The 12,580-nt window shown below is 56.9% G+C and overlaps 1 protein-coding gene and 1 long non-coding RNA gene across 3 annotated transcripts in view; one reads left to right on the forward strand and one right to left on the reverse strand.

Moving 5' to 3' along the window:
- On the reverse strand, positions 1-6,222 carry LOC144378206 (uncharacterized). The gene is made up of 2 exons (XR_013439883.1): positions 6,047-6,222; positions 1-4,131 (listed from the first exon to the last, which is right to left on the reverse strand). It is a non-coding gene; the product is annotated as an uncharacterized LOC144378206 (long non-coding RNA).
- Znf335 (zinc finger protein 335) overlaps positions 3,736-12,580 on the forward strand; it is a 17,885-nt gene continuing 9,040 nt past the window's right edge. The window contains exons 1-12 of one of the 2 annotated variants that reach the window (XM_040275810.2): positions 3,736-3,936; positions 5,484-5,724; positions 6,518-6,595; positions 6,848-7,153; positions 7,240-7,377; positions 8,551-8,697; positions 9,527-9,776; positions 9,873-10,050; positions 10,976-11,088; positions 12,133-12,151; positions 12,290-12,406; positions 12,482-12,558. In XM_040275810.2, the coding sequence (XP_040131744.1) occupies positions 3,736-3,936; positions 5,484-5,724; positions 6,518-6,595; positions 6,848-7,153; positions 7,240-7,377; positions 8,551-8,697; positions 9,527-9,776; positions 9,873-10,050; positions 10,976-11,088; positions 12,133-12,151; positions 12,290-12,406; positions 12,482-12,558 (1,865 nt within the window). The remainder of the gene's footprint in view (positions 3,937-5,483; positions 5,725-6,517; positions 6,596-6,847; positions 7,154-7,239; positions 7,378-8,550; positions 8,698-9,526; positions 9,777-9,872; positions 10,051-10,975; positions 11,089-12,132; positions 12,152-12,289; positions 12,407-12,481; positions 12,559-12,580) is intronic. The other variant, XM_040275811.2, reaches the window with a different exon arrangement.

The raw sequence follows: 12,580 nt of genomic DNA on the forward strand, positions 1-12,580 counted from the left end.
GGGATCATTCTTCATTCATACAGTAAAACTGGGCTAAATGTTGCAATACCATAGGAAATAGGCAGGGTAAAGGAGACAAAATCCAGGCCCTGCCTGTTCCTCAAGTCTCCGTATGATCAGACGAGATGCCTGCGTGCATGTTACTTGCTACCTGAATATCAAGAACTACTGTCATGGGCTGGGGTTGTGGCTCAGTGGGAGAATGCTCGCCTATCATGTGCAAGGCCCTGGGTTGGATCCTCAGCACTACATAAAAATAAATAAAATAAAGGTGTTGTGTCCAACTACAACAAAAAAATAAATATTAAAAAAATCACTGCCACACACACAGGCAAATATTATTTGGACTTCAGCCTATTTTCTGAATTTAAGGGTTGAGATGTTAGGGACCTTCCCCACTACCCCACCCACCTCCAATCCTGAAGATTTAGGACAAATGAAAGGAAGCCTTAATTTACACCACAGGGTGTCAACTGAAGGGATTCATTATCCCAAGTGGTGGTTCAGTTTTAAGCTATAAATAGGTTTTTAAAAACAGGTTTAGCCAAGCCCTAGATGGCAATGGCATAGAGGGAAGGTAGGGAGGAGCCACAAAGCACCCACCTGCTAGTGGCCTACTCTCAGCCCTGCTGCCCACCTGGGGCATCTGGGCATGAGGAGATTGGGCTGGGTCAGGAAACCAGGGCTGAAATTCCAAAAGTGCTGACCATCAAGTGCCTGAGCTTGGACAAGTCACTTCACTGCTCTTGAGCCCGTTTCCTCATCGGCAAGGTGGGGATTCTGAGAAGATCTAGGATTTCTGGTTGTTGTGATTACAGTCTAAAGAACTCGATGCAGCATTTGGAACTTGGTAAGTGCTTGATAAACATTGGCTAGTATGATTATTATCTGCTGCAGGAGACTTGGCTGGGACTCATGCCCTCTCCAATAGACCAGGAAACTTGCTGTATGATTTTGAGCAAGTCAATTCCTTTCTCAGGGCTTCAGTTTCCTCATCTGAAAAATGTCTGAGGAAAACACAAGAATCCATTAAAGAACCAGCTAATATTAGAGGTACACTAGAAATGGTACAGCGATATAAAAGGATGGCCTGCTTGGTTTTTAATGTTTCATTTTTTTTTTAAATTTTAATGTTATATATGACAACAGAATGCATTACAATTCATATTACACATATAGAGCACAATTTTTCATATCTCTGGTTGTACACTGTTTCATTTCTTAGATGACTTTATTGTTCTGTGTTTGTTTCTTCATATGCAAAATGATAATAACCACAACTACTTCATAAGGTGGTTCTGAGGATAAATTAATTTATATAAAGCTCTTGGAAGTGACTGGCACAGGGTATCTTAAAAGTCAGGATTACTAGGCATACTTCACAGGGCACCTAAGTTCTACAGGCTTTGAAATCAGACACTCCGGGGTCTACATGCCAGCTCCACACTCTTGACCTTGCAGTCACTTCCCCTCTCAGAGCCTCAGCTTTCTCTTCTCCACATGGAGGATAAGCCCTGCTTTCTTAAGATACCATGCTGTGCCAAAGCCTATGCCACCCATACGTTGCTCCGCACACCTCCTCCTTTTCGGATGCCCTTTTCTCAATGGTCCACTTAACACCCCTCTGACCTAGAGTCCTTTCCTTCACTGCTTCCAGAATTCTTTCCAACAGCATGCCCTGGTGGGGAGAACGCTCGATTCCCAGTAAAAAAGCCCAAGATTTGGTCACTTGACTTTAGAATGGGATGATTCTAATACGTTGTTTCCAAGGAACCACAAGGTCTTGGGCCAATGAGTCTTTCCTCTGGGCCTTGGTCTCCTGTCTGTTCCATGGTATCATGACAGACTGCAATCTTGTGACGTGGTGGCAAAGGCCAGTCTCCTGCTCTATTCCCTCTAGCACAGAAGGAAGCCTAGGAAAGGCAAACCTCACCTAGGGAAAAACCGGGGAACCTCCTCATGCTCCCCTCATGCTCGAGTGCACAAAAATAACAGCTCAAAGCACCTTTTGTCCCTTTCAATAGGTTTTCTCCACAGAAGGATTTTAAGATTCTTTTCCCCAAAATGTGTATTTTCCAATTGAGGGAAAAAAAAAAAAAAAAAAAACTTGTGCAACACAAACTTAAGGACAAAACCAGGGTGCCTCACTCCCTCTCCAGTGCGCTTCCATTGCAAAATGCTAATAAGCTTCAAGGGAAGGTGGCACTTGGGGCATCCTGGGGAAGGGGCATACATTTTCTGAAAGGTTGGAGGAAGACCTTTACATACACGTGCGTTATTTATGAAAGGCCCAGGCAGCTGTGGGAGGGTGTCGTGGCCGGCAGTCCCATTAATGGGACAAGTGTATGCAGAGGACGCTCCAGTCCTCTGACTCCGCCATCCGGCTTGCTTGCTAAGTCCCTTCCTTGGCACGAAATGGAACCAGTCTTTCCCGTCTAGAAACCTCGGTTTCCCCACCTGTACAAGGACCACGTGCTCCCCTCCGCCAGGGCACATCAAACCGAATCGGACGAGATTCCCTCAGGCCTGAGGTCGGCGTTAGGCAATCGGTAAAAAGACAGGCAAGGCGATGGCAGGATTCACTCCTCTCCCGCCAAGTCTGAACTTCCCGCCGCCGCACGCTTTCCAGAGCGGCCCCGAAAGGACGTGATCGACACACCAGGAGCCACGCCCCGGGAGAGCCGAAGCCGCCGCCGCGGCCGCCGCGCCCCACCCTGCGGCCCGGGGTAGGGACCTGCAGTGACGTCACACGACTTCCTTCGTAGCCGTCCGCCGCGAGAGAAAATAGTCCCAGGCGCCCCCTCGGACCCGTCAGCTATACTAGGCAACAGGTAAAATTCTAGAGTCCCTCCTGACCCAATTATGGTTCTGAGGCCTCAGAGCGACCTTTCGGAACACTGGAAATCTGTTTTTCACTGGGGCTGCGGTGGAAGTAGTTCCGGCACACAGTAGGATGATGGGTTCCTCCGCAGCGGGGAAAAGAGGATGGCGACCTCGTCGATGCCGGAGCCGGAGAGGAAGGCGGCAACGAAAGCCTCAGGTGAGCGTCGGGTAATATCAGGCCGCCACCCTGCACCCTGCTGTGGAGTAAAGCCCCTCTGCCGAGATACCCGGCGGCGAGGTCCCGGGCCGGCGGGGCTGTCCGAACAGGGCCCCGGGGTCCCAGGCCCTTTAGTCGCTCTCGCACTTGCCTGAGCGGAAACCCGGCGCCGCCACAAGATGGCGTCGGGCCTGGGGCTCAGGCAGCGCCGGGGACAGCCCCGAGTCACCAGGCCCCGAGACCGTCTCTGTCAGCCCCCTCCGCAGGGGAGCCAGGGGCGGGGGGAGCGAACCACTGACCCAGGGGGCCTGCGGGTTGTACCACGGACCCCGCACCCGGGGGGACTGTGGGGGGGCCGAAGGGCTGAACCACGGGGCCAGTAAATCGAGCCATTGTGCGGGGCCGGGGAAAGGGCCAAGATTACGGGCCAGTGACCACCCTGCCGGGGAACGGCCCTAGCCTAGGAGGAAGGCTTCCCCGTGCTCTTCCGGGAGCTGCCCTCGCAGTACGCGTGAAGCCCCGCCCCGTCGGAGACTCAGTCTTCGCATCTGCAAAATGGGCCCAAGAGTGCAGATGGGGCAGTCGCGGGCGTCGAGGCCAGGGAGGTGGCCCACTTGTTCCAGTTCTGGTCACCTCTTCTCGCAGAGTGAAAGCCCTAGACCCTGCGCCCCGCTGTCAGGCGGCCCCCTGAACCGATGGAGGAGAACGAGGTGGAGAGCAGTAGCGACGCCGCCCCTCGTCCTGGGCGGCCCGAGGAACCTTCGGAGAGCGGCCTGTGCGTGTGCACTTCAGAAGCCGTGTCTGCCGATAGCAGCGATGCCGCGTCCGTCCCAGGACCCGGGGAGGCCGACGACTCTGGCGTGGGGCAAAGCTCAGACCGCGGAGGCCGCTCTCTGGTATGGACCGGGCTGGACGGCGTGGGTGGAGGCAGGGACCAGGGCAGCAGTACTGACCTGGCAGCCCAGGAGCAGCAGCCAGCAAGGCTTGCTTGGTGCTGATATTGGTCGTTTCTGAGCCAGGCATCCTGCCAAACACCTGACGTGGATTTTCTCAGCTCAGCTTCATCTCTTGTAAGGCACACGCCACTTTTTCTTTAAAGAAAAAGGAAATCAAGGCTCAGGCTGCGGACAGGGTCATGGCGCAGATCTAGGCTTGGGCTTCTGCACTGCACAGCCCAGTGTCCCCACACCTTGAGAGGCGGCGTCCCGGTTCACGTCTTGGCCCTGCCTGCGTTCACTGGGAGACCTGTCTGAGAAGTGAAGCGGGGTCCCTGCTTCCATGCCTGCGGGGTTGCCACCATTCTCTGGGAGCACTTTGCAAGCCATCTCTCCCTGGCCCTGCCACTTTGTAGCTCTGAGGTTTTGAGCAAGCTACCCAACTTCTAACCCTCGACTTCCTCATCTCAAAAGTGGGAATGACAGCCATACTTGCCTTGTAGAGTTTTTGTGAGGATTAAAGGAGTCAGTATGTGCAAAGCCGTTGAAACCTCTCTCAGCTCATAGTAAGCATACCTCACTCGTCGTGGTTACCTGCAGGTGGTGTTACCTGCAGGTGGTGTTACCTGCAGGTGGTGTTACCTGCAGGTGGTGTTACCTGCAGGTGGTGGTCTGCAGGACATCTCTCCACAGAGCTACAAAGCAATGGCCCTGTCTCTCATTGGGGTTTCATTAAGTCACCAGAGATGGTCCCGCCACGTGTCCAGCATGCACTAGACCCTAGAGATACAGTTGGGGCCAAGACAGGTGTGGTCCACGCCCTTATGGAGAGTACAGCCGGGCATGGGGGTGATCGTGGTGCAGGAAGCATCCTGCAGGTGTGGGGTTCGAGTGGGGGAGTGCTTCTGTAGGGCTGAGGAATTGCATCCACATTGGGCTTCTCCACTGCACGGCCAGTGTCCCCACCCCTGAGGGGCAGCGTCCTGGTTCACGTCTTGGCCCTGCCTGGACTCACTGGGAGACCTCTCTGGGAAAGCCTCAGAAGTGCAGAGGCACCTGCCATCATGTAGCGCAGTGATGGGGACACGGGTGGCCGCCGCACAGAGGACGGGAGGTCCTGGCTTGGCCTCGGGCTCAGGGTTGGCTTTCTAAAAGAGGCGCCATAAGTGGTGCTGCAGGCTGAGTAGGGATTGGCCTCGGGCAGTGTGGAAGGTGTAGGCTGAAGGAAGGGTCCCTGCCGCAGCCCACTGGGACGCCTCCAGCTGGCTGTGGCGGGGGTGTGGAGAGACCCCTTCTCCTATTTGGGGCAGCCCCTGACGAGAGTCAGCTGGTCTTTTTTTTAGTAGACTCTGACTAGAGAGCTGCTCCCACGGGGCCTCAGTGGGGCTAAGGGTGCGGGTGGCCCCGCTTACCGTGTCCTGGGCTGGAGAGCCGAGGACAGCGGGGGAGCTGCAGGTTCCCTGGTGCCCCTCCCTGGCTCCTGAACTGCCCCATTTCTTGCCACCCAGGAAGAGGTGTCTGAGAGCAGCTCAAGCACCGACCCTCTGCCTCATGGCTACCTCCCTGATTCGTCTTCCGTGTCCCGTGGGCCTGTGGCAGGGGTGCCAGGCGGGCCGCCAGCACTGGTGCACTCCAGCGCGCTCCCCGACCCCAGCATGCTGGTGTCCGACTGCGCAGCCTCCTCCTCAGACCTGGGCTCTGCCATCGACAAGATCATCGAGTCCACCATCGGGCCCGACCTCATCCAGAGTGAGTCAGAGGCCACAGGGCTGCCTCGCGGGGACTTCCCACGAAGTCCAGCGCCAGCTGTGTGGACACAGGCTACTTACCTTTCTGGGACAAGTGTGTGAGAGGGAAAGGATAACCCCTGCTTCATGGTGGCAGATGACACAGGATCAAATGATTCAGTGCAGTGACGCTCTTCATGTGGTGCCCCCATGGGACAGCATTCGATTGATGACAGAAACAGTTATCGCTTACTTTGTGCTGGGGACACTTCTCAACACTTTACATGCAGGAGCTCATTAATCCTCCCAGTAACCCCAAAGGTGAATACTGTCATTATTCTTACCGTCCAGAAGAGAAACCTGAGGCACAGAGTACGTCACCACTGTCACTAGGCAGGATGGTCCTGGGCCATAAGCCAAAACACGTAACCCCAGAGCTCTTGCTGTTAAGTACCACGCTGTGCTTTCTGTCATTAGTGACATGACAGAGGCCCTAGCAACTTACAGAGCCCTGGGACAATCTGGGAAGCCAACTCAGAAAGTGGCACAGGGAACTCTTGACCCTGAAGAAGTTGGAGCAGGAGGAGGAGCACTTTCCAGGTCTCAAAAGGCCAGGGACATGGGGCAGCCGCAGAATCCTGGTGACTGGGCCTGCGGCTCACCCACACCAAGCCTCCCTCCTGCCCTGCAGAGATGTACCCAAGGGTCAGTGGACCATGGAGCTGGTTTCCAGTTGCAGGAGGTGGGGGACCTGTGAGTGGGCCTGCCCTGTCACCCCCTTCCAGGAGGGTGACCCTCGTCCTCTCTTTGCCTAGGCTGCATCACTGTGACCAGTGCTGAAGATGCTGGGGCTGAGGCCACTCGCTATCTGATCCTGCAGGGCCCTGATGATGGTGAGACCAATAGCAGCCCCGGAGCCCTGCAGGCAGCAGGGACGGGAGAGCACAGGTTCTGCCACAGATTGCAGACCCTGTGTGGTCTTGGCAGATTGTCCGCTGCTCTGGCCTCGCGTTTCCCTCTTGGCAAAGTGCCTCTGGTGGGGAATTTGGTTCTAGGATCCCTGGGCCTGCCTGGGAGGGACAGCTGGAGCTCATGGCCAGTCCTGCCTTATGCTAACCTCCCCCAATCCTCTGACCTGTTCCCAGGCGCCCCTATGACATCACCAATGTCCAGTTCCACCCTGGCCCGCAGCCTGGCCGCCATCGAGGCCCTGTCAGATGGCCCCACGTCCACATCCACATGCCTGGAGCCACCGGAGGAGGTGCAGGGTGGGGCCAGCTCCCTGGCACAGCTGCCCCCGGCCTCTGGCACTGAGGAGCTGGACCTCCAGAGCCTGGAGGCCATGATGGAGGTGGTGGTGGTGCAGCAGTTCAAGTGCAGGATGTGCCAGTACCGCAGCGGCACCAAGGCCACGCTGCTGCGGCACATGCGGGAGCGGCACTTCCGCCCAGGTACATCACAGCAGCCTTCCTGGCGTGGACGGTGTGGAGGGTGGAGTCCTGAGAGCTGGACACAGCAGGCTCGTCTACCCTTGCAGCAGCAGCAGCAGCAGCAGCCGGTAAGAAGGGACGTCTCCGGAAATGCAGCCCATCGACCAAGAGCCAGGAGGAGGAGGGGCCCGAGGAGGAGGAGGAGGATGACATTGTAGATGCCGGTGCCATTGATGACCTGGAGGGTAAGCCACCTTGGTTCCCAAGCCTGCCATCCCCTGCCCATCTCAGACACTCACTGAGATCCTTCTGGCCCCCGTGGGAGCAGATATACCAAAGGGGACTTCCACTATAAGAGCAAAGGCCAGCTGTGGGACCAGGACTCTGCAGTTGTGCAGGCTGCACACTTAAAAGAGAGCCCGGGGCCTTATTCCCATTTAATCAACAGAAATGTAAGCAGAAGTGCTGCCCGAGGCCGGCAGCTTCGAGCTTTTTTTGTAATCATGCTAAAAGTAAAAAAGAAAAAGGTAAAATTGATCATGTATCTTGTTTACCTGACATCTGAAATACTATTTCAACACATAATTGTTTATTTTATTTTTAAGGAGTCAAGTCATTTTACTTCAGTTATTTGTGCTAATTTTTGAGATCATATCTCAGTTTGTCATGGAACTTTTTTTTTTTTTTTTTTTTCTTTTTAGGTACTGGGGACTGAACTCAGGGGCCCTTGGCCACTGAGCCGCACCCCCAGCCCTATTTTGTATTTTTTATTTAGAGACAGGGTCTCACTGAGTTTTTTTAACATCTTACTTTTATATATTTTTAGTTTTAGGTGGACGTATATCTTTTTTTTTTTATCTGTATGTGGTGCTGAGGATCAAACCCAGGGCTCTGCGCATGCCAGGCGAGCACGCTACCGCTTGAGCCACATCCCCAGCCCCTAACGTCTCACTTTTGCTGAGGCCGACTTTGAACTCGAGATCCTCCTGCCTCAGCCTCCTGAGCCACTGGGATGACAGGCCTGTGCCACTGTGCTGGGTTGGAGGAGGCACTTTTTAAGTGCTCGGTGGCCATCTTGGCGGGTGGCCGCCTTGGCGGGTGGCCGCTGGGTAGTGGTGCAGTTTGTGGACTCCTGTTCGCTGCAGCGGTTTTCTGGTGACTGTCTTGAGGAAGGGGTGCTGTTTTCTGCTTCACATAAAGATCTGCTCGAGCTCAGCAGGTGCCAGGAAGGACACAGAGAAGACAGTGGCCTGGAGGGAGGAGCTGTCAGTCTATGGGGCCCAGGAGGGCTTCCTGGGGGGTCTTACTAGTAGGCTTGGCGAGGAGCAGGCAGAGATGGGGAGGTGGCCTCTTCCCAGGGGAACCTAGGGGTCAGAGCTGGAAGGGCAGGCCCAGCCACTGTCCTCCTGTCCCCATAGAGGACAGCGACTACAATCCAGCTGAGGATGAGCCCCGAGGCCGGCAGCTTCGGCTCCAGCGTCCCACACCCAGTTCCCCAAGACCACGCCGGAGACCTGGGCGGCCCCGGAAGCTGCCTCGCCTGGAGACCTCAGACCTGACTGCTGGTGAGGGTTGTCAGTGGGTCAAGGGTGGCCTTCCTCCCTGCGCGCTCCCGTGGAGCACTGAGTCTGCCCGCAGGGCCGCAGCCTTGCCCGGGCTGGCCCACAGGCCTGTGGGGGACGGGAGCGCTGTCCAGGCTCCAGCCAGGGAAACTCTAGCACAGCTTGTGAAGGTGACATCCAGTGGCAAGTTGTCACAGCAGAAGAGGCGTGTGGGTCTCTGTAACTGAACAGTCACCAAGTGTAAATATAACTGAACCGAGAGCACAAACCTGAGGCCTGAGACCGTGGGGACCGCAGCTAGAGCCGCAGTGCGGGGAGAACCTGGCGCATGCCCGCCACCTCCCACCTCTCATTTGTGAGGTTTGGTTCTTAAAGTGGCCGACTGGGCATTGGTTGAAGAGGTGACACACTCAGATGGCTTCCCTACAGAGGGTGTGAGTGGCACAGTGCCTCCTCCTCCCTGCCTCCCACTGGCCCTGGCCACAGCCTCCCTGGGAAGGCCAGCAGTAGAGCACTGCTGTCACTTCCCAAGCCCACAGTAGACCACTCGACAGATAGGACAAATGAGGCTTGGAGGGGCGTGACGTTCCCTGAGAACGCACAGCAGTCAGTGAGGAGCTGACACGAGCCCAGCATCCTGCCTGGGAGGTCCCCAGATCCCTTGCTGTCACCCCAGACTGTCCCATTTCAGCCTGCCTCCCTGACCTTGGGTGGTCTGCAGGTGACCCAGTGTGTGCACTGTGGTCCGTGACTGGGTGTGGGGTTATCTGGCTGGCCTCTGGCCCGCCTGTCCACACCAGTCCTGTGCGTCTGGCTGATCTGCGGCCTGCAGGTGGGGGAGATCCTCTCGTGAGCTCGCAGAGCACCAAGAGCCCTCTGGGGCCACCAGATCCTGAGGCTCCCAGCTCCTCAGGCCCCGGACACCTGGAGGCCCTGGGCAAGGCCGGCAAGGTCACCATGGAGCCTGGTGTGAGCCAGTCCGACACAGAGATTGCAGCCCCATCCTGCCAGGAGGAGCCCGATGCCCCACCGCGCCGCCGTGGTCGACCTTCCCGGCGATTTCTGGGCAAGAAATACCGAAAGTACGCGGAGCGGAGCTGGTGGGGAGAGGTGGGTGAGGGGCTCCTTGGGGTCCCCTGGAGCTCCCAGCCAGACCTGTCCCCACACCCTCTTGGCAGGTATTATTACAAGTCACCCAAACCGCTTCTGCGGCCCTATCTGTGCCGCATTTGTGGCTCACGCTTCCTGTCCCATGAGGACCTGCGCTTCCACGTCAACTCCCACGAGGCTGGTGACCCCCAGCTCTTCAAGTGCCTGCAGTGCAGCTACCGCTCCCGCCGCTGGTCCTCACTCAAGGTGCCGCAGCGGGGGGAAGGGGAGACGCAGAAGCAGACAGAGGCCACTGGCGGTGCTGGGGCGGGTGGCCTGAGCTTGCTGCACCTGTCCCTTCCTCTTAGGACACCTCTGGCCTCAGCATGTGCAAAGCAGTAGTCCTAGCCTCACTGGGACATTGGGAGGGGCCTGCAGAGGGCTGCTGAGGTGGTGTGGAGGTGGCCTGGTGGTACCCTATTTTCACGGGTACCATTCCCATTGTGGATGTCATAGCTTTGCTTGTTGCCACCCCACTCTGGCGGGAGTGGCCTCTTCGGTCAGTGTTGGAGCTTCGTAGCAGAGGGCAGCGATGTGTCTCGAGAAAGGGGCTCCTTTTCCCCTAGCCCAGGGTGCCACGTGGGCCTGCAGCAGCCCCGAGCCGGTCTTCGTTTGGCTAATCTTGTCCTCCCATGGCCCACGAGGTGCAGGGTTTCAGGACCCCATTTTACTGTCCCGGCAAGCTGCTACTTGGCCTGGCCAGTGTGCTGTGGCAGGTCGCAGCTGTGGGTTACGTCAGGCACTGGGGTCCGAGTCACAGGCTTTCTTTATGTACTGCTTCCTGCAGACAGGGACCCTGACCTGGAAGTTGTTTTGTGGGCGCCACAGGGGTGTTCCACAGCACAGTGGGGAGGGCGGAGCTGAGGAGCCGGGCCGCCTAGCCACGCTCCAGGCTCTGCATCTCAGGGCCTTTCACCTGGAGCCTGTTTCCTGTTTTATCAGATGGCAAGTTGGCACAGGCTTGGCGCAGAGTGGGTGCTCTTGCTGGGGAGAGTGCCCAGCCTTCACAGGCCTTGGCCCTTGTAATGCGCCTGCTGCCTGCACACCCTTGGTCTGTGCGCCCTGTGGAACCCCATGGCCATGGGTGCAAGCAGGGGAAGCTGGGCCCAGCCAGTCTCTGCCTCTCCTGCAGGAGCACATGTTCAACCACGTGGGCAGCAAGCCCTATAAGTGTGACGAGTGTAGCTACACCAGTGTCTACCGCAAGGACGTCATTCGGCATGCGGCTGTTCACAGCCGAGACAGGTCGGTGCGTGTGGGGTGGTGGGGAGGGGCTGCTGGGTGGGGAAGGTAGAGGTTCACCATGGTTCCCAGTTGCCACACTCCTCCTCCGGGCCCACCCGGTTCACAATGAATTAGAGACAGGACCAGGAAGCCAGGGTGATGATTCCCATCACGTCCGCTGGGATAGGGCAGGAGTGAGGCCTTGGGCCCCATCTGCTTTCTTTTCTCATCTGGAAAATGGGGACAGTTGAGGGATTGAAGGGAATCTTGTGCTTGGGGGTTCTGTACATGATGAGCGATCCTGTGCGCTCCGCATCACACTTCTGTCAGCGCTGAGAACAGACCTAGGACCAGAAGCAGCAAGTGTGCCTGGAGACTGGTGGTTGCTTGCTGAAGTAGTCAGTCTGCAGCTTCCGCAAGGGATGGCCTCCCTGGGGCAGTGTGTGAGCAGGCTGGGGGAGACCACTGGGGCCCTGGTTGAGTGGGTCTGTGGAGACAGAAGTCGGCTTTCCAGGATGCCTGTCGGTTTCCTTCAAAACCAGGTGTGGGATTGCACACCTGTGATCTCTGCTACTTGAGAGGCTGAGGCAGGAGGGATCACAAGTTCAAGGCCAGCCTGGGCAGTTTAGACCCTATCTCAAAATAAAAGGGCTGGGGTGTAGCTGAGTGGAGGCAAGCCCCTGGGTTCAGTGGGATGTGGGGGGAGCGAAGGAAAGAGGAAAGGAAGGAAGGAAAGGAAAGGGGATGCGGGGGGAATGGAAGGCACTTTGGGGGCCAGGTAAGATTGGGACCGCCAGGCGGGTGCCTGTCATCCCACAGCTCTTTCCTGTGGGACTTTCTCAGTACTTTGTGATTGGGAAGGGAGATGGTTTCCCAAGGTGGCCAAGTGCAGGACGTGTCACACCGTGTCTCTCAGCATTGTCCCTAGTGAACCCCCATCCCGGAAACCTGAGGAAGGATCTTAGGGGGGAAGAGAAGAACTTAGGACTAAGATGGAGTCGGGGGATGTGAGGGGCATGTGGGCTGAGGAGGCTGAGCCTTAACTCCTGGGTCTTCCTTTCCTAGGAAGAAGAGGCCAGACCCGGTGAGTGGGGGCCCTGACCTGGGAGGATCCAGCCTGGGGGCCGGGGCTGGGACCAGCAGTGGGCAGGAGGTGAAGTCTGACCCTCCTCTCTTCTCTTCCTCTGTCCTCTTCATCTGGCCTCCTCTCATGTCTTCCCAGACCCCAAAACTGAGCTCTTTCCCCTGCCCTGTGTGCGGCCGCGTGTACCCCATGCAGAAGAGACTGACACAGCACATGAAGACGCATAGCACTGAGAAGCCCCACATGTGTGACAAGGTGAGTGGGCCAACCCTGGGTGGGGACGAGGGCCTTCCCCAGGCCTTCCCCCCTGACTCCATCCATCCCCTGCAGTGTGGAAAGTCCTTTAAGAAGCGCTACACCTTCAAAATGCACCTGCTCACACACATCCAGGCTGTCGCCAACCGCAGGTACGTCCCGCCGAGGCCCCGG

This window comes from Ictidomys tridecemlineatus, chromosome 5, assembly GCF_052094955.1.
Source record: "Ictidomys tridecemlineatus isolate mIctTri1 chromosome 5, mIctTri1.hap1, whole genome shotgun sequence".
Classification (NCBI taxonomy): domain Eukaryota; kingdom Metazoa; phylum Chordata; class Mammalia; order Rodentia; family Sciuridae; genus Ictidomys; species Ictidomys tridecemlineatus.